The 22295-nt window shown below is 39.0% G+C and overlaps 1 protein-coding gene across 5 annotated transcripts in view; it reads left to right on the top strand.

Annotated features, from left to right (window-relative positions):
- Positions 1–22295, top strand: part of CHRDL1 (chordin like 1) — a 186181-nt gene that overhangs the window by 56951 nt on the left and 106935 nt on the right. For all 5 annotated transcript variants that reach the window (XM_004471831.4, XM_004471835.3, XM_004471836.3 and 2 more), the window contains exons 3-4: positions 14262–14374; positions 17444–17537. In XM_004471831.4, coding sequence (XP_004471888.1) covers positions 14262–14374; positions 17444–17537 — 207 coding nt within the window. The remainder of the gene's footprint in view (positions 1–14261; positions 14375–17443; positions 17538–22295) is intronic.

Below are 22295 nucleotides of genomic sequence, written 5' to 3'. Positions count from 1 at the left end.
TGTTTCTCGAGATAATTGGTAGCTCCCAATGGGTTAGGGCAGTCTAGTAGGTCAAGCCCTCAGCATTGTTGCAAGTTATCTCTGAATCTGGTCCTTCAAGTTGTGTAGATTGATTGTCACTGTTGGCCCTGAGGGAAGGGGGAGAGAGATATAGAGTATTTGGAAGCAGGGTAACTAGGGAGCAATGAATATGTTCCATAAGATCGTGCAATGGTGGATACAGGACCTGTTACAGCAAAAATGTATAGGAGTCTATAGGCTAAAATGTAAATCACAATGTAAAACATAACGTAACTAAAAATTTAGAAAATTTTACAGTCTAAAATATAAACCAGAATGTAAACCAAAATGGAATCATGTTTGAAAGCTATGTTTCAATATCTGTACAACAGCTGCAGTAAATAAAACATGAACATGTAAAAAGATCATTGCTGGGGAAGGGGGATAATGGATTGATGTTGAATATGTGGTAGTCCCCTATTTTGTATATGTAAATTCCTTTGAGCTAAAACTTTTGTGAAGACAAAATTAAAAATTAGAAAAAAAAAAAGAAAGACTGTAGACACCGAGGAAGAAATGAAAGAAATTGCCTTGCCACTGAACATACAGGGCAACACCTATTGCAGTGATGAAAGGCAAAACGTGAAAAACAGCTTTATACTATTTTTCATTTTTTAATACCCTAAATTATTTTTATTTTATTTTGGTTGTTCTAAATTAGTATGTATTATATTTCTAATCCTTAAACCCATCACTATATTTCATTTTCCTATTAATTGAATTTGGCCATATAGTAGGCTTCATTTTTTTAACCTCCCCCTTTTTTTGCATGCTGTTTTCTGTGTCTATTCACTGTGCATTCTTCCATGTCTGTATTTATTTATTTAATTCCCCTCCCCCACTTGCTCCCTGCTTGTTTTCTGCTCTCTATGTCCATTCACAGCACGCTTTTCTGTGTTTTTGCTTGTCTCCCGTTTTTGTTACATAACCTTTCTGAGTCAGCTCTCTGTGGTGCTTGTGGGCTGGGTGGCACTCCGTGGCATCTATGGGCCAAGCATCGCTCTGTGATGCTTGCAGACCAGGGGGCTCTCTGCAGCGTGTATGTGAGCCTGCCTTCACAAGGAGGCCCCAGGACGTGAACCCAGGGCACCCTACATGGTAGATGGGAGCCAAATTGATTGAGCCACAACCGCTTCCCTAGACTTCATTTTTTTGTCTTTATTTATTTTTTTAATATTACATTAAAAAATACGAAGTCCCCATATACCCCCACCCCCCTCACCCCACTCTTCCCCCATAACAACAAACTCCTCCATCATCATGAGACACTCACTGCATTTGGTGAATACATCTCTGCGCACCACTGCACCTCATGGTAAATGGTCCACATCATAGCCCACACTCTCCCACTGTCCACCCAGTGTGCCATGGGAGAACATACAATGTGCAATAACTGTCCCTGCAGCACCACCCAGGACAACTCCAAGTCCCGAAAACGCCCCCACATCTCATCTCTTCCTCTCACTCCCTACCCCCAGCAGCCACTATGGCCACTTTTTCCACACCAATGTCACATTTTCTTTGATCACTAATCACAATAGTTCATGAATAGAAAGCAGTGAGTCCATTGTAATCCATACCCTAGACTTCATTTTTGAAGACATTTTGGACCATGGAGAGGTTCAACTATGACGGGAGGAACACTGGTGTGGGGTGTTATTGATGGGGGGCACATGGTTGGGAGGGAGTTCTCCAGGGCATGTATATAGGGTACATATAAATGTTCAGATATATGTTGGGTATTTTCATAACAGTTACATTTAAAAAATGACAACTGAGAGAGTGCTGAGTTCCTAGCCAGGGAAGCTCTATCACATTCCCCAATGGAACAGCAACAATCCCCCAAGTACAACGACAAAGACCAATGAAGAAAGATAGTCCAACGATGAGCCCTTGATACTGATGACTGTGCTTAGGAGCCTGTGTGCCTGAAAAATGAACTAGGTCTAGAGCTGTAGGGTTCCCAAGAGTTACATCCTGAGAGCCTCCATGTTGCTCAGATGTGGCCACTCTCTAAGCCAAACTCAGTATGTAAATGCATTACCTTTCCCCCAACGTGGGGCATGACTCCTGGGGATGAGCCTCCTTAGCGTCGAGGGATTACTACCAATCACTAACTGGAGAAGCAACTAGAAAGAGACCTCAAATAAAAGGCTCAACTCAGACCAGCAGAATATCTCAGCCTACATGTTGCATCAAGTGTTAAATACTGCTCTTTGACCTTGAATAAAAGGGGAAAATGGCAAAGACAAATGAATTGATATGGCTAAGAGTCTTCCAAAAAGAGTCGGGAGGTCATCAGAGGAGTCCCGCTTACGCACACCTCAGCAAGACCCCAGAAAAAGCCAAAATAAATACAACCCTAGGTACTAGTTCTCCTGTAGGCTATGGAGATCCACAGGGTATATAATCATGGCAGATGGATTTGGAGCTCTGTGCCATGTCAGAGGGCCCTATATTTGAATTTGTGCTCCTGAGTGATGGAACTGGACTCAGATGTGACTTTGCTACACGTCTCTTCTTTCACTTTTACTGAACCTGTGGTTGGTGCTAGGGATTGTCCATACTCAGGAGACTTGAATCTCAGGACTGCTCATGTGCAAACTGGGCCCTGAGCCTCAGCAGAGTCGCGACTTCTACTCTCTGGTCTGAAGGTGTTACCCAGGTCAGCGTACAGGGAGGTGAAGATGGTCAAACACCACACCAGGGAATCAAGAGTGCCTACAACTGTAAGCAGAGGAATTGCATCCATGATCCATGTAGAATCTAAGCCCCATCTTGATCTAGAGGTGGAGGGGACATCGCCATCCCAGTGTTCACAGAATGGAGGAACATAATATGGACTAGAGTGGACTTATTGATATTCTACTATAAAACTATTGTGACGAGTAATAGAAGTAATTTTAGTATCGAGGTGGAGAAAGTGGCCACAGTAGTTGCTGAGGGCAGGGAGAGGTTAGAAGAGATGTGATGCGGGGGCATTTTTGGGATTTTAAGTTGCCTTGATGATATTGCAGGGTCAGATGCTGGACTTTATATATCCTGCCATAACCCACTGAATGTACTGGGGGAGAATGTGAACTACAGGGTAAACTATTATCTGTGTAGTGCAGCAGTGCCCCAAAATGTGTTCACTGAGTACAACGAAGGTACTGCAATAATGAGGGAGGTTGTTGGTGTGGGAGGAGTGGGGTGGGGTGGGGGTATACAGGAACCTCTTATATTTTTTAGTGTAACATTATTTTTGTGATGTATATGTCTTCAAAAAAATACAATTTACAAAAATGATGTGGTGGGTAGTGGGGAGTGGGTTATATGGGAATCTCTTATGTATTTTGTTTTTTTATATTTTTTAATGTAACATTCCTTGTGATCTATTAATTTAAAATTAAAAAAAAAAGAGTTACCTCCTAAAAGCCTCCATGTTGCTCATATATGGCCACTCTCTAAGCCAAATTCAGCATGTAAATGCATAACCTTCCCCCCAGCATGGGACATGACTCCTGGGGATGAGCCTCCCTGGTGCCAAGGGATTGCTACAAATCACTAGCTGGTGATGCAACTAGAAAGAGGCCATGAATAATATCATCAACTCAGACTAGCAGAATATTGCAGCCTACATATAGGATCATGTGTTAAAATCTGCTTTTTGACCTTGAATAAATGGGGGAAATGGCAAAGGCAAAGAAGCTTATATTACTGAGATTCTTCAAAAAAGAGTCGGGAGTTCATCAGAGGGGTTGCACTTACACACACCTCAGAAGGACCCCAGAGACAGCCAAAGTAGAAACTACCCCAGGTACTGGTTCTCCTAAGGACTATGGAGATCCACAGGTTCTATGGTCATGGTAGATGGCTCTGGAGTTCAGTGCCATGTCAGTGGACACTACTTTGGAATTTATGTTCCTGAGTGTGATGGAGTTCGACTCAGATGTGACCTTTCTACACATGCCTCTTCTGTCACATTTTTCTGAACCTGTGGCTGGCACAAAGGTTGGTGTATCCTCAGGAGACTTGAATCTCTGGACTGTCCATGTGCCAGTGGGCCCTGAGCCTCAGCAGAGTTGCAGCTCCTACACTCTTGTCCATTGGACTTACCTAGGTAAGCTAACAAGAAGGTAAAGATGGTCAACCACCACAACAGAGAAACGAGAGTGCCTACTCCGGCAAGCAGGAGAATTACATCCATCATCCATTGGAATCTAAGGTCCCTCTAGATATAGAGGTGGAGTGGACATCACCATCCCAGGGCCCACAGGATGGAGGAATAAAATATGGATTAGAGTGGACTTACTGATATTCTACTATGTTACTATTGTCACTAGTAATAGAAGAAACTGTGGCACTGATGTGGAGAACATGGCAATAGTACTTGCTGAGGGAAGAAAAGATGTGATGTGGGGGCATTTTCGGGACTTGGAGTTGCCCAAAATGATATTTCAGAGACAGATGCTGGACATTATATATCCTGCCATACCCACTGAATGGACTCGGAGAGTGTGTAAACTACAGTGTAAACTATTATCCATGTGGTACAGCAGTGCTTCAAAATGTATTCACCAAATGCAATGAATGTGCCACAATGATGAAAAAGGTTGTTGATGTGGGAGGAGTGGGGTGAGGGGGTGGGAGGAATATGGGAACCTCTAATTTATTTATTGTAACTTTTTTTTTGTGATTTGTGTATCTTCAAAAAATACAATTGTAAAAATTGATAGGATGGGGGGGTGGTAAGTGGGGTATATGGTAATCTCTTATGGTTTTTCTTTTGAATTTTAATTTATTTATTCATTTTTTAAAAAATATTACATTAAAAAAATACGAGGTCCCCATTCACCCCCTCTGCCCCCACCCCACCAATCCCCCCACAGTAACATTCTCCCCCATCATCATGACACATCCATTGCATCTGGTGAGTACATCTCCAGGCATCGCTGCATCCCATGGCCTGTGGTACACACCATAGCCCACACTCTCCCACGTTCCATCCAGTGGGACATGGGAGGACATACAATGTCTGGAAAATGTCCCTGCAGCACCACCAAGGACAACTCCAAGTCCTTAAAATGCTTCCACATCTAATCTCTTCCTCCCATTCCCCATACCCAGCAGCCACCATGGCCACTTTTTCCACACCAATGCCACATTTTCTCGATGATTAACCACAATATTTCATGAATGGAATATCATTAAGTCCATTCTAATCCTTACTGTATTCCTCCTTCCTGTGGACCTTGGCTTGGTTGTGTCCATTCCACATCTATGTCAAGAGGGGGCTAAGATTCCACATGGATACTGGATGCAATCCTCCTGCTTTTGGTTGTCGGCACTCTAGACTCCATGGTGTGGTGGTTGACATTCTTCAACTCCATGTTAGCTGAGTGGGGTAAGTCCAATAAATCAGAGTGTAGGAGTTGAAGTCTGTTGAGGCCTCAGGGCCTGGCTATCATATGGTCAGTCCAGAGATTCAAATCCCCTAGATATATCTTAAACCCCAGCACCAACTATAATTCCAGTAAAGTAGCAGGAAAGGCTTGTGAAAAGAGATCACATCTGAGTCCAGCTCCATCATGCAGAAACACCAGCTCCAAAGAAGGGCCAACTGACATGGCAGCGAACTCCATTTGCCATGACCATAGAACCTGTGAGTCTTTTTAGCCCTCAAAAGAACCAATACCTGGGGTTGTATCTACTGTATCTGTCTCTGAGACTCTGCTCAGGTGTGAATAAGGGCTATCCTTCTGACAACTTCCAGACTGTTTTTTAGAGACTCATAGCCATATAAACTCAATTGTCCTTTCCATTTCCCCCTTACTTTAGGTCAAACAGCATTTTTAACTCCTGTTATTATATGTAGACAGGGATATTCTGCTGGTCTGCATTGAACCTTTAATTCAAGGTCATTTTCTAGTTACATCATTAGCTGGTACTTGGTAGTGATCCCTCGGTGCCAGGGAGGCTCATCCCCGGGTGTCATGTCCCACACTGGGGGGAATGCATTGCATTTACATGCTGAGTTTGGCTTCGAGACTGGCCACATTTGAGTAACATGGAGGCTGTCAGGAGGGAACTCTCAGGCACAGTGCTGCTCTGGGCCTTGTTCTTATTTCAGGTGTATAGGCTCACAAGCATAGTCATTAGTATCAGGGGCTCACTGTTGGACCCTCATTCCCTTCTGGTCCTTGCTGTTGCACCTGGGGAACTGCTGCTGCTCCCCTAGGGACCACGACAGAGCCACCCCCGGCCAGGAACCCAGTACCCCCACCCAGCTGTTGTTTTTAATTGTTTCCACTATGAGTGTATCCAAACATTTCCATGCACCCTGGACACATACCCTGTATAACTCCCTGTCAACCATATGTCCCCTGTCAATAACATCCCATACCAGTATTCCTCCACTGCCGTTGTTGAACCACTCTGTGATCCAAAACTTCCTGAAAAATGAAGCCCAATATAATGTCAAGTTCCCTTACTAGTAAAATGGAATATAGCGATGAGTTTAAAGGTTAGATATGGAATACATATTGATTTGGAAAAATTCTACATCCTATCTTTTTCTTTTCTTTTTTCCTAATTATTGAGCTTCTCTTCACAGGAGCCTTTGATCACAGTAATTCATATATACAATATACAGTACTCCCACATATCCGTTATAAAACCTTTTCCCTCCCACAGTGATAATCTTTTAACTTATTCATATCATATTTACTGAAACTGATGTACAGATATTGAGACAATAGCTTTCAAACAAGGTAACATTTGTGTTTACATTGAAGTTTATACTTTAGGCTATACAGTTTTCTAAATTTTTTAGATATCCATGTTTTACATTATGGTTTACATCATTAGTCTGTCATCCCCTATATATTTTTGGTGTAATATTACATGTTTTATATCTATCCTTGTGTACTCTTGTGAAACACTTCTTTTGCCCTCACAGTTACTTTGGTTCCATCTATTTAATATCTATTTTCCCCTCCCCTTGGGGCCCACAGTGACAGTCAATCTTCATTTCTAGAGGAGCCATGTTCAGAGATACTTGCATCAGTGTTGAGGGCTTGACTTGCTCAACTGCCATAATGCCCTGGGAGCCACCCTTTCTCTTGAGAGATACAGTTCCCTCTATTTGATGGCAGTAGTCCTCCCCAGGATGTGGGTCTACCTTCACGCTCATTATATGGGTCTCTACCCAATGGTATAACCCACTCTGGCAAAATGAGCATTCAGATATTCCCTAGGAGTCTGTCCTTCATCAGATTATCCCCTTTGAGTATCTTAAACAGGTAATTTTCTTAATTATATCTTGAAAAAGTTTTCTCAGCATTATACTCTCAACCAACACCTGACAATCTCCTGTTTGTATGTTGCCCCACCCTCCCCCCAATTTCTTGGGCAATATTACCTATCTGCCCATCCCTAGCCCCCCTCAAACCCGCAAAGCCCCAACCAAAGGTAACCCTATGCCCCCATTTTATCCCTTCCATATACAAATACTTACCTCCAGCTTATCATAGTTTTCACCCATGTAGATGTCAGCTTACATCCTTCCTCTACCCCACTATTTCCTGTAAGCCTATCTTCCAATCTCTAGCTCTCTGAGGCAGCTTGCTTATTTCATATCATTGAGGCCATGTAGTATTTGTCCTTTAATGCCTGGTTTGCTTCACTCAACATAAGATTCTCAAGATTCATCCATGTTGTCACGTGTGTTTGTAGTTTATTCATTCTTAAAGCTGAGTAGTATTCCATTTTATGTATATACCAAAATTTATTTATCCATTCATCTGTTGATGGTCATTTGGGTTGATTCCAACTTTTGGTAATAGTGAACAATGCTGCTATGAACACTGGTGTGCATATATCAGTTTGTGTCCTTGTTTTCAGTTCTACTGGGTATATACCCAACAGTGGAATTGCTGGATCATATGGCAAATCTATGGTTAGTTTTTTGAGAAACTGCAAACTGTCATCCAGAATGGCTGGATCCTTCTGCATTCCCACCAGTAGTGGAAGAGCGTTCCCATTCCTCCACATCTTTCCAGCATTTGAAGTCTTCTGTTTTTTTCATAGCTGCCAATCTTATGGGAGTAGGATGGTACTTATTATAGTTTTGATTTGCATTTCCCTGGTAGCTAGAGATTTGGAGCATTTTTTCATGTGCTTTTTAGCCATTTTTATTTCTTCCTTGAAGAAGTGTCTGATTAAATATTTTGCCCATTTTTTAAAAATCCGTTATTTGTCTTCTTATTTTCAAGATACAGGAATTTTTAATATAGGAGATGTAAGTCTCCTATCAGATATATGGTTACCAAATATTTTCTCCCATTGTGTAGGCTCTCTTTTCACTTTCTTGACAAATTCCTTTGAGGTGCACAAGGCTTTAATTTTGAAGAAGCCCCATTTATCTGTTTGTTCTTTTGCTGCTCATGCATTTGGTGTGAAGTTCCTGAAGCCGTTTCCTATTACAAGGTCCTGTAGATGCTTCCCTACACTGCTTTCCAAGGTCTTTATGGTCTTGGCACTTATATTTAGGTCTTTGATCCATCTTGAGTTGATTTTTGAATACGGTGTGAGTTGGTAAACGTCTTTCATTCTTTTACATATGGATATTCAGTTCTCCAGGCACCATTTGTTGAATAGGCCATTCTCTCTCAGTTGAGAGCGTTTGGTGGCTTTATCGAATATTATATGACTACATATATGAGGATCTATATCAGAAATCTCAATTCGGTTAAATTGGCCTGTGTGTCTATCCTTGTGCCAATACCATGTTGTTTTCACTACTGTAGGTTTGTAGTATGTTTTGAAGTCAGGTAGTGTGATTCCTCCAATTTCGTTTTTCTTTTTCAATATGTCTTTGGCTATTCAAGGCCTCTTTCCTTTCCAAATAAATTTCATAGTTAGTTTTTCTAGTTCCTTAAAGAATACTGTGTTGATTTTAAATGGGATTGCATTGAAACTGCAGATAGTTTTTGGTAGGACTGATATCTTAATAATATTTACTCTTCCTATCCATGAACAGGTAATATTCTTCCATTTATTTAGGTCTTCTTTGTTTTCCTTGAACAGTGTTGTGTAGTTCTCTGTGTATAAGTTTTTTACATCTTTAGTTAAATTTATTCTTAGGTATTTGATTTTTTTATTGACTATTGTAAATGGTATTTGTTTCTTGATTTCTCCTGAGCTTGCTCATTATTGGTGTAAAAAACTGCTACAGATTTTTGTACATTGATCTTATATCCTGTGACTTTATTAAACTCATTTATGAGTTCTACAAGGTTTGTTGTAGACCTCTCAGGGTTTTCTATGTATAGGATCTTGTCATCTGCAAATAATGAAATTTTGACTTCTTCCTTTCCAATTCAGTGCCTTTTATATCTGTTTATTGCCTCAGTGCTCGAGCAAGTGCTTCTGAGACAATGTTAAATAGAAGAGGTGATAGTGGGCATCCTTGTCTTGTTCCTGCTCTTAGAGAGAAGGATTTTAGTATTTCACCATTGTAAATGATATTGGCTGTGGGTTTTTCAAAAATAATCTTTATCAAGCTCAGAAAATTTCCTTGTATTCCAATCTTTTGCAGTGTTTTTATCAAGAAAGTGTGCTGTATTTTGTCAAATGCTTTTTGGGCATGTATAGATATAATCATGTGATTTTTTCCCCTTCAATGTGTTTATATGGTGTATTACATTGATTGATTTTCTTATGTTGAACCATCCTTGCATACCTGGATTGAATCCCACTTGCTCATGGTGTATAATTACTTTAATTTGTTGTTGGATACGGTTAGCAATATTTTGTTGAGGATTTTTGAATCTAGGTTAATTAGAGAAATGGGTTTGTAATTTTCCTTTCTTGTGGTGTCTTTGTTTGGCTTTGGCACTAGGGTAATATTGGCATCATAGAATGAGTTAGGTAATGTTCCTTCTGTTTTGATTTTTTGGAAGAGTTTCAGCAAGATTGGTGTTAGTTCTTTCCGGGATGTTTTGAAGAATTCACCTGTGAAGCCCTCTGACCCTTGGCTCTTCTTAGTTGGGAGGTTTTTAATGACTGATTCTATCTCTTTACTTTGATTGGTTTGTTTTTTTTTTTTAAAGAAAAACAAATTGTACTTTATTTTCCAATAAGAGAAAATATTCTTTCTTCTCTATTGCCTGTAAAACAAACATCTTGAATTTATAATCTCAAAGAGATTGCATTAGATTAAAAAGGAAGCTTCTTGATTGGTTTGTTGATATCAATTTTTTCTTTCATCAATATAGGCTGCTTATGTGTTTCTAGGAATTTGTCCATTTCCTCTGACTTGTCATTTTTGTTGGAATATAGTTTTTCAAAGTATCCTCTTATAATAGCCTTTATTTCTGTGGGTTCAGTGGTGATATCTCCTTTCTAATTTCTTATTTTGTGTATTTGCATCTTCTCTCTTTTTTCCTTTGTTAGTCTAGCTAAGGGTTTGTCAATTTTATTGATCTCAAAGAACCAGCTCTTGGTTTTGTTTATCTTTTCAAGTGCTTTCTTATTTTCTTTTTCATTTAGTTCTGCTCTTATTTTTGTTATTCTTTTCTTTCTTCTTTCAGTGGGGTTACTTTGTTGTTTTTTTTACTAATTTCTCCAAATGTGCAGTTAGTTCTTCAATTTTAGCTTTCTTCTTTTTTGATGTATGAATTTATGGCTATAAATTTCCCTCTCAGTACTGCTTTTGCTGCATTCCATAAGTTTTGGTATGTTGTGTTATCATTTCCATTAGTTTCAAGGTAGTTATTAATTTCTTTTGAGATTTCCTCTTTGACCCACTGTTTTTCTAAGAGTGTGCTGTTTAATTTCCATATCTTTGTGTGAAATCTGGGTCTCTGGCCCTTGCAGATTTCCAGCTTCACTCCACTGTGATCAGAGATATTATTTTGTATGATTTCAATCTTTCTGAATTCATTGATCATTTCTTTGTGGCCTAGCATATGGTCTGTCTTGGAGAATGTTCCATGTGCAATTGAGAAAGAAGTATATCCTGCTGTTTTTATGTTAATGATCTGTATATGTCTATTAGATCCAGCTCCTCTAATATACTGTTCAAAGTTTTTGTTTCTTTATTCATTCTCTTTTGAGATGTTCATTCGAAAGTTGATAGTGGTGTATTAAAGTCTCCCATTATAATTGTAGAGGCATCTATTCTTTCACTTAGTTTTTTCAGCATTTGCCTCATGTATTTGGAGGCACCTTTGTTAAGAAGCTTAAATATTTATGATTGTTCATTCTTCTTGAGAGATTATCCCTTTCACTAATATGTATTATCCATCTTTGTCTCCCACAATTGTTTTGCATTTAAAGTCTATTTTGTCTGATATTAAAATAGCTACTCCGGCCTTTTCTTGGTTATTGTTTGCTTGTAAAATTATTTTTCCATCATTCACTTTCAACCTCCATGAATCTCTGGGTTTAAGATGTGTTTCTTGTAGACAGCATATAGATGGGTCATATTTCCTTATCCAATATTCCAGTCTGAATCTTCTGACAGGTGAGTTTAATCCATTGACATTCAGTGTTATTACTTTCAAAGAATTATTTATGTTAGCCATATTTTGTTTGGACTTGTGTTTTTTTTATCCTTCTCTTTTTGTCTTTTGTGTTGCTCTTACACTCTCCTCCAATTCTGCCTCTCCTCTTTTTTTCTCTCTTCCTGCAGAACTTCCTTTAGCATTTCTTGAAGAGCAGGGTTCTTGTTGGCATACTCTTTTAATTTCTGCTTTCCTGTGAATATTTTGAACTCTCCATCATTTTTCAACCCTTGCTTAGCTGGGTAGAGTATTCTTGGTTGGAACTTTTTTCTTTTAGTACCTTGACTATATCATACCACTGCCTTCTTGCCTCCATGGTTTCAGATGATAAATCAGCACTTAAACTTCTGGAGCGTCCCTTGTATGTGATGGTTCTCTTTTCTCTTGCTGCTTTTAGAATTTTCTCTTTGTCTTGAGCATTGGATAATTTGACAAGTATATGTCTTGGGGAGGACCTGTTGGGATTTATGGTGTTTGGGGTGCATTGTGCTTCCTGGACATGTACATCCATCTCAGTAGATTTGGGGACTTTTCAGCCATTATCTCCTCTAACACCCCTTCTGTCCCCTTTCCTTTCTCTTCTCCTTCTGTGATGCCTATAATACGCATGTTTGTGCATTTTGCTCTGTCATTCAGGTCCCTAAGTCCTAGCTGGATTTTTTCTTTCTTTTTATCGATCAGTTCTACTATCTGTTTAATTTCAGATGTACTGTCTTCCACGTCACTAATTCTCTCTTCTGCCAGTTCTAATCTGCTATTTGCTGCGAGTGAATTTTTGATTTCTTGAACTGTGTTGTTCATCACCATCATATCTGTTATCTTTTTGTATATGTCTGCAATTTCCTTTCCCAGTGTTTTCTTCATATTGTTAATCTCTTCCTTTACTTCATTAAGTTGGTCTCTAATATATGTTTTGAGATCTTTAATTACTTGTGCGATGTTCTGCTCCTTTTTCTGGTTTTTAGTTTGTTGATTGGATTTGGCCATGTTTTCCTGATCACTGGTTGGTTTGTAGTTTTTTGTTGCTGTCTGGTCATCATTTTATCTTGATGGGTTGGATCAGTTCCTTAGCTTCTTTGTCTAGACTTGGGGATTAATTAGTTGTTGTTTGTGCATAAGTGTTATGTCTTCTCTTTGTCACTTTGTTCTTCTTACTCTATTTTCTTGTTGCTTGCTAAGTTCACTCTTGCAAGAATCTCCTCTGTCACCGCCCCACTGAATCAATGTCCAGACACCTCCTGCCCTGCAAGCACCCCAAACAACCCTGTCCAGCAGGACTCTAACCCTACTCAGCCGCTTCTTTGCAGGAGAGGTTATGAGGTGCACTCACTTAGACGCCATATTGCCCAGCCACTCTCTTAAGTGTTTTTAATACTTTCTTTGATTCAAAGTGGTGGTTTTGTTATATTTGGAATCTTTGAAATTTCAGCCTAAAATGCATGCAAATGTGACCATTCTGAACTTTTTCTTAATTCTGATTTGTGCTTAAGTTTTTGGCTTTAAAGAAGTTATAACAATGGTAGTTGCCTTTTTCAGTATTTGTTAGATGCAGGAAGTACTGATAAATGTCACAATGATGGTTTTATTTTTTTAGATTATTACTGTAGGTAGGCTAGTCCTTATCACAAGTGAATCATTTTTTTAAATGTACACTTTTTTAATGAGTGGCTTTTACAGATACATCATAATAAATTTTACTGCTAAGCTTTAAAAGTAGGGAATGATTAAGAAAAGAATAAATGTTGTCTACTTTTGAGGACCTTGTAACATGATGTAGAAATAAGACATGTAAAAGAAGACAAATAACATGATGGTATGTGCTCAAGTAACGGTGATATAAGATAAATTGTGGCTTCCAAAATTTCTTTTCCAACAAAGCAGAGGGAGACATTACTTTTTGGGTAATTGGGAGTTGTTTATGCAAGAGGAATTCTTTAAGTTGAATGGGAGCAAGTATTGTGTGTATTTTTGCTCACGATTTTATCCCCAACATTTAGCATAGTGCCTGGTGAAGTGCACGTAATCAAATATTTGTTTAAGGATTGAATGATATTAGCATGTGTGAGCAAGCCCACTTATAAAGACCTAATACAGTATATTCAGTCCATTACCTTTAAACCACCAACAAACAGCTGTGAATGTGTTCTACAAGTATTTCAGACATTAGCCAGAGTTTCCCAAAGAAAGGGAACACAGCACCGTCCAAAAGGACAAATTATCTGCTTCCTTATCTTACTGTTGTAGCAGAGCAGTTTAATGAAGATTTTTTTGCTTCACTGTCAGACAAACCTATATTTGAGTTCCACTTCAGCTTCTTATTGGTTTTATAAGTCTTGATTTTCCTCATATATAAAATGGGAATAATCATAGTACCTACATTATTGGATCATTGTAAGGATCCAAAGAGCAAAGCATGTAAAACACAGAGCCAATACTGAAAATTCTGTAATATTTTACTATATACAAAAACAGATATAACCTGTGATTGCCTTTGAATTTTGTTTCCTTGTCTACATATTCCTTTTACTATATACAAAAACAGATATAACCTGTGATTGCCTTTGAATTTTGTTTCCTTGTCTACATATTCCTTTTTATTTAAATTTCTTCTGTGTATTCTAACAGGCATATCCTCTGTATCCTTTTCCACAGATTCAGAGACATATTGTGTGTTTCAAGACAAGAAGTACAGAGTGGGAGAGAGATGGCATCCTTACCTGGAACCTTATGGGTTGGTTTACTGTGTGAACTGCATCTGTTCAGAGGTACAATACCTCACAGCATGTTATTTCCCAGTTTGTTCCTCAGCATGCAGAGCAGCTCTCAGTGCCCATGTGGCAAAGGAATGCATGTGTTAAAAGCCTAAAAAATTAGGTAGCAATTTGCAAAGAAATATGAACATTTCCTGCCTTTTTCTTCTATTGGCATTTGGCTTTTCGTGTGATCTCTGAGTATTTGCTATGGACAGAGACTTATGGTCTCTTAGCCTAATGATATAGAACATGGTGGGAGAAGGCAAAGTAGCCTGATAGCGAAGTGAAGGAAATGTTCAATATCATGCCTAAATTGAAAGATAAATAGTTTTTGAGAACTGTTTTCAAGGCTTGCTTCTAGAGAGGAGATTGAGACAGAATATAAACTGGTTCATTGGATGAATGTATTTTATGTTGTCTCAGTCAATAACTGTTATCAGGACTAAGGTTGTGAAGCCCTGAACTGTACCTGTTAAGGATTAGGGTTCTCCTGGATTGGACTTGGCTCCTGTTCTATCACTCAGAGAGGTTGTTGGACAGCTTAAGTATCATTTTGTAATAAGCAAAGCATGTAGTTCTATTTTCTTTCATGGTCTTGACCCAGGATTAGGGTGGTCCAGCATTCTAAATAAGCTCTGCTATCATGAACTAGGCCAGTGTTTCTCAACCTATGCAGTATTGACATTTTGCACCAAATAATTCCCTGTTGTGGGGGTTTTCCTGTGTATTGTAGTATGTTCAGCAGCATCCCTGGCCTCTACCCACTACACAAAAGTAGCACTGTTCTCTCTCTCAGCCCGGTTGTGATGATTAAAAATGTCTCCAGACACGACCAAAGTTAACTGGGGAACAAAATCACCCATGGTTGAGAACCACTGCATTAGGACAATTGGGAAGGGAGGCTTTGTAATAGGTCTTTTTTTTTTAAGATTTATTTTATTTCTCTCTCCTCCTGCCCCGCCCCCCCCCGGTTGTCTGCTCTCTGTATCTACTCACTGTGTGTTCTTCTGTGTCTGCTTGCACCCTCAGTAGCACCAGGAAACTACATCTCTTCCTTTTTTTTTTCTTGGTTGTGCTGTCTTGCTGCATCAGCTCTCCATGTGGGTGATGCCACTGCTGGGTGGGCTGTGCTTTTTTTCGCTTGGGGTGGCTCTCCTTGTGGGGCACACTCCTTGCACGTGGGGCACCCCTAGCGGAGGTGCCCCTGCATGGCACGGCACTCCCTGTGCGAGGCAGCTCTGCATGTGAGACAGTTTACCACACAGGTCAGGAGACCCTGGGTAATGAACCCTGGACCCTCCCATATGGTAGGCAGACTCTCTGTCTGTTGAGCCACATCCACTTCCCTTGTAATAGGTTTCAAGAGTTGAGAATTCTGAACATAGATAATTTTCAAGACCAGCCTCTCACTTGAGCCCTTATGGAAGAAGTAGAACCTTTCCCTAGTATATAGGTAGAATAGGAGCAGTCGCTTGCAAGCCTGATCTTTTTGCCATTTGGGCAGAAAATGGGGCCTTCAAAATTTTGGATGGAAACCTAACCTTTAAACAACATAAGATAGTGTTAAAAGGCCATGGAGTTCTAGAGGCAAGACATCGCAATATTCCAGTCAATCCCGACTCTGCTGCCTATGAGCCGTGTTATGATGGATAAGTTTCCTCTTCGTTAAAATGGAATAATAATATTATCTATCCCATAGTTTTTTCCTAAGAATTAAATTCACTAACCCATTTAAATCACTTTTAACTGTGCTTGTTTCCTTATAAATGTTCAAGAAATATTAATTGTTGCTATTATTATTATATTATTATCATTATGGTTGTCATTATTTTTATTGCTATATTAAGTCAAGAGCAGAATTCATTATGAAGCATTAAGGAAGGTTGAGTCTGGACCCCATTAGGGAGATGTGGTTTCTGACGTGCCTCCATTATCTCACTTCAAGAAGATACGTCCTGACTTTAAGGAGTTTAATGCTTTATTATGCAGAGTATTATACACAGAGTAATAAAGAGGCTCTGTGGTGTTTCCAAATTCAACATTACAAAAATCTATTCTAGGAAGTACAGAAGAAAGAAAAAATTGTTGTGGTAAGGTGATTCAGATTCAAATAATAAAATAATCCTGCCTCTTTGAATGACCCAGGGCATGTATCAAATAGAGCATCTGGAGACTAAATCACCTGGTATGTCATGATTGCGTCAGATTCTTGACCCAACATGTTGGAGATGGACAGCTAGCCCTTGGGGGCTGAAACTTTGATATCTGCAGGACTGTGAAAATGTTAATATGATTCCAATGCCAAGCATAGACATCTTTTTCTCCATCTTCTTCACCATTCTTTTCTCCCATAACAGCATGACAAATGCAAGTAACCCTTGCTTCAAATGAATTATGGATGGAAAACGTAAATGCCAAGTCGATTTTCAAAGTCTTCCTTTTATCTAGCTCTCTTGTTGAGAGCTGTCATATCTAAGAATCTTGCAATTTTAAATCAGGCAGGGACCCAGTCACCCATCCAGACTAGCTAATCAGCCCAATTCCAAACTCTAGCTTGTTCTCAGAAGAAATTTAACTATAAAGGGAAAAGTGGAAAAGAGTTGTTCAGCCTACTAGATCAAGGCAGGGTTATATGTAATCCAGGATCCATGTGCTAGGAATGCCTCCTTGACTAGGGGTGGGTAGCAACTCAGGGAACCCAATGCTCATTATTCCTTCCCCTTCCATGGGATTGGGGAGATGATTATGAAATCAGACTAGGCTCTTGGAAAGGATTTGCAGCTAGAGGTGGGGAATTTTAGACATGCCAAGCCAATATGATCCTCTTCAATTAGTGAGAGGCTTTGAAAACTGAAGTATTAGTGATCCCAGCTTTAGGAAAATATGCCAATAAGCTATCAACCAACCCAGAAGAGGTGCTAGTGATGAGAAAAGGAAAGGAAATGCTGATTTCATTCAGCTTCTTGGTAATGCATTATTCACTGCCTGGGTGAGTCCCTGCATGACTCTTTCCTAAACTGGCATGATCCCAGTGACCTTTGAAAGACATTAATTTTTTTCTTACTGCCTTCTCTCTTTCAGAATGGAAATGTGCTCTGCAGTCGAGTCAGATGTCCAAGCATTCATTGCCTCTCTCCCGTGCATATTCCTCATTTGTGCTGCCCTCAGTGCCCAGGTAAACTAACTTCTTTCTTTTCCAGATGTGGTGCTCCTTCCTCCTTCTTCACCCACCCCACTACATTTCCCTAATTCCCCAGAAGGGAAACTTCCAGACAGAAATAACAATAGGACACTTTTAGGCAGCCCAAACTGGCCCTTAAATATTGTTTATAGCCCAAGCAGAGCACATTGTAGGCTCTAATAAGTTGTTGGGTACCCTATAACAGATTTTCATTGAGCCTTTAATCATTTGAAGATGGTTGTCAGTTGGGGGAAGGGAATTGTGGCTCAGAGGTTTTCTGCCATAAACACCCTCTTCCTGCCATGGGCAATGGGCACCAGGGTAGCCAGTAGCATAGCTGCATGTGTCCTGACCAATTAGTGCTGGAATTGCATCCAAGCATAGCTTCTAAATGATGGGGGGCAATTCACAAATCAAAGGAGCTGAACCAGTGAGGTTTATGACAGTATAAAGCTGCTTGCCTGCTGTATAGTCACCTCCTCCAGACTGTACAGTTATTATGTACACATTGTTAAGAGCAGCTCTAAGGGGGAGCCTGGCAGAGATATTTTCACAAGGTTGTTAGGGTGTCTACTTTCAAGGTTTGCAGCTGGAGTATTTGTCTGAGACAGGAGCTCCCTCAATGACACCTTGTTCACATCTGACTGAGCCCTGGCTCACACACCAAAGACATATAAACCTAGAATGATTCAGGGAATGTCTGTGAGTCTGACAGCAGTCCTAGGGAAAGCTAAATGACAGTCTTGGGATTTGGAAAATACAAGTCTTCTGGTCCTGTAAGTGGATTTCTTCCCCTCTGATGAGGATTTTTTACCTGGGGCCCATGGATAAGCCTTAGGGAGACAGTGAGCACTATAAATCGTTTGCAGTTTTTGGTGTAATCATGTATATATGCATTTTCCTTTAGAGAGGTTCCATGGGTTTATTGATATTCCTAAGTGTAAGTGCATGACCCCCAAAAAGTAAAGAACCTCTAATCTAGGACATAGATGGTGTTTTTGAGGTAGTAAGGACACTCTGGGACTTAGAAGAGAGAAACCAAAAGTGGCAAGGAAAAAATGGTAGGAATGAAGCTAGGAATGAGGTTTGGTAAAAAGTCAGTTAACTATGAAATGTTTCAGGAATGGAGTTTTAATTTAATGGAGAAGAAACCCTTTTTTGTCACCACATTTAAAAATGGTTTAGTATACTTCCCTGAATCAGTAAATATACTCTAATGAACACAGGGGATTCTTTCCCAGATGGAAAAAGATTATGCCGTATCAAAGGGTTATCATTCTTAGTATTGGTAGAGATAATACATGTTTTAAAGATGTAAGAGAATACTCAGCATATGGTCAACCTAAAAATTACTTTTAGAATAAGTTACTGAGGTTTATTTTTTTTGTATGTGTTTATATGTTTCTTCTATTTAAAGTGGATTACAAGGGTGCCATATGGAAGGGAATCTGGTAAATGGGATTAACCTTTCTGATAAAATCTCTTCCCAATAAGCCTGTCAAATAGTCTTTCTTTCCCAGAAGTCCTTAAAACTGGCCTAATGTCATAGGAGCTTTTCAAAACTACTATGTAAAAGTTGTTCTTTCCTGGAAAAGAGGTTGAGACATGACCCCAGCAAAGAGCATGTGGTGGAAGATCGTAGAGTAGAATGTAGATATTCTACCTATTCTTGCTGTATAACAGGAAGTAAGTATTGGGGAAAAGGGTAAGTATAAGCTAACAGTTATTTTTGAGAGAAAAAAGAAAGTTTAAAGAATTGAGGTCATAGCTAAAGAGAAGAAAAATTTGAAAGAAATGAACACCATTGTCCTTAAGACTTGAAAAGTACATTTTATGGAGTAGAGAAACCAGCTATTCATTTTCCTTTCCTTCATATCCTTGCAACTCACTTTGTTTTGAGTTCCTTTTTCTTCTTGTTAACTTTAACCTTTAATAGTTCTTTCTGTAGATAGTAGTACTAAAGTTTCCTCATGCAAAAAAATGTCTTTCTTTTGCCTTCATTTTTCAAGGATAATTTGGTTGGGTATAAAATTCTAGGAGCATGTTTCTTTTTCCTCAACACTTCGAAGATAATAAGTTATGGAGTACTGACTTCTTTGTTTACTGGTAAGAAGTCTGCTTTTGGGTTTTAGTTCTTTTATAGGTAATTTGTTTTCTGTTTCTTGTAGCTTTTAAGGTTTTCTCTTTTTATTTGGTACACTTTAGTTTCAACAGAAGTTATATAGATGTGTGCTTTATTTTTTATTTAGTCTGCCGAGCACATTATTTATTAGCCTAAGAAATCAAATCTCTCTTCAATTATTTAGCCATTATTTTTTTTGAAAATTACAGCTTCCCTACAATCTTTTTTTTCTCTTTCTCTAAGTTGTCTTTGGCGTATGTTGTTTGCTGCTCATTTAATTTATCCTCTATGTTTCTGTTTCATAAAGTTTCCTTGATTTTTTCCATCTTGGTATATTCTCCATAATTATACATTGCTTAAATTCTGTTCACACATTAATGAATTTTTCTCCAGCTAATCCATGCCTATTCTTTCAGCTATATGTTACGTTTCATTTGTTTGCTGATTTATGTTTAATGACCAGATTTTTCCCATGTTTTTCTAAAAAAAATTTATATCTACATATTGCTGTTTCATGGACTCCTGTTATTGTTTCTGGGGATTCTATTTATTTCTTTATTCCTCTATTTCTTTAAAGTATTTAGAGTCCTTTTCAGATTGTTCAAATGTATATATGTTTTCAGGTGTGAATTCTCAGTTTTGTTGGGTTTCTTGACAGTTTTTCTTCGTTCTGAGTTTCCTTTAGCTTCCTGAAGTTTTTGTTTGAGAGCTCATCATCCATGCAGGTTTTCTCTTGAATGAACCCTACCTTGTCGGATAGTTGTTTCAGGCCTTGTATTTCCTATAACTCTAAACCAGATCAATTTTAATGTCTCATCTTGGTCTTTCTCATGCCTAGATGGTCTGTTTCTACCTCTGTTTTCTTGCTCAGTGCAAGTCCCTGATATTGACCTTGGACTGGAATCGCAACTGCAAATGCCTGCCTTGGGTAAGAGTGAGTTTTAGGGAACAAGCTTGCATTAGCAGAACTGTTATCCCCTATTTCCAGGTGAGAAATTTGTCCCTGGTTCCCGGCTTCACACAGGAAGCCATTTGCAGGCCAGTGTTCCTGCTTAGCTGTCTGGCTCCAACAGTCGGAATCCCAGTCCCAGCTGCCAATGGAATATATGGCTTTATCTCCCATTTATTGCTGTATTTCCTTCTATATTTTACTTCACAAAGAGTTTCCCTTTGTTTTTGAACTTGATTTTGCAGTTTTAAAGCTTTAATTTAAAAAAAATATTTTACATTTCACCTATCACTCATGTGTTTGAAAAAGAGCAGAGGAATTTCTCATGTGATTTCTCTGCCATATTGAACTAGAATGCTGACAGCTATTCTTCCCTCTATTGAAGATAAAATAAAAGTAAAACTGTAGCAGAAAAGAATGGAATTTGATAAAAGGAAGAACTTTGGGACACAGTGATTTTTAAATTCTAGAATAAATGACAAAGGAGAATTTTAATCTCTTTACTGAATATTTCTGGAAATAAAAAGGTACCCACCAATCTGGAGATAGAGTTGGCACAGTACTTCTTTGAGACAAGACAGTGGATGAAATGACTCCTCTTTATTCTTTCTGCCCCAGTGATTATTATGCGTGAGGAAAATCATGCCTTCAGGGACAAAAATATTTGGTCAAAGGTAAGGGCTCTGACTTTCTGACTTTCTGACTAAGCCAATGGAAGGCACAGTTATGGAAATGTCCTTATTTTAAGATAGAATATTTAAAGCCAAGATGAACAAACTCTATACTAAAAAGAAAAAACAAAGAAGCAAACCATATATCCAAGGTATGTGTTTTATGCTGTCCTACAGCAGTATTCTCTTTTTAATTTTTTGTTTTATTTTTATTTTTATGGTGGCATTACTATGAACTGAATATATTGTGTAACATATTTTATGTTTCCATTTATCTAAAATATAAATATAAATCAATTTATAAAGGTGAAAAAATTTTATATCTACTTATTTTTCTGGATAAGGGATTTTTAAAAAAATACATAGATCACACAAAATGTTATGCAGCAGTGCTCCAGAATGTATTTGCTAGGTGCAGTGGATGTGCCGCGATGATGGAAGAGGTTGTTGATGAGGGAAGGGTGGAGTGGGTGGGATGGGGGATATATGGGGACCTCATATTTTTTTAATGTAACATTTAAAAGAAAATAAAGAAGGAAAAAAAGTGAGGCTCCCATATACCACACTCCCTACCCCCTCCACTCCTCCCACATCAACAATCTCTTTTTTTTTCCTCTCCTCCTCCCCCACCCTACTGTGTCCTCTTCTTGCTGTGTCCATTCACTGTGTGATCTTCTTTATCTATTTCTCTCTTTTTGTCTTCTCTTTTCATCTTTCTTCTCTGGTAATCACTGGGATTGGATGCTAGAGGCCTCTGATGTAGAGAGAGCTTCCTGTCAATTGCGCCACCTTAGTTCCTGGTCTCTGCTGCAGTTCACCTTGATTCTCTCCTTCGACTTTCTTTTCATTGCATAATCATCTTGCAGCGTGACTCACTTGTGCAGGCACTGGCTCACCATGTAGTCACTTGACTTGCTGCATGGGCACTTGGCTCACCATGTGGGCACTGGCTCGCCACGTGAGCACTGGCTCACCATGCTGCCAGTCACATGGGCACTTGGCTTACCACA

The sequence above is a fragment of the Dasypus novemcinctus genome, chromosome X (assembly GCF_030445035.2).
Source record: "Dasypus novemcinctus isolate mDasNov1 chromosome X, mDasNov1.1.hap2, whole genome shotgun sequence".
In the NCBI taxonomy this organism is placed as follows: Eukaryota; Metazoa; Chordata; class Mammalia; order Cingulata; family Dasypodidae; genus Dasypus; species Dasypus novemcinctus.
Note: the sequence above shows the minus strand (reverse complement) of the source record. Positions and strands in the feature narration are given on the sequence as shown.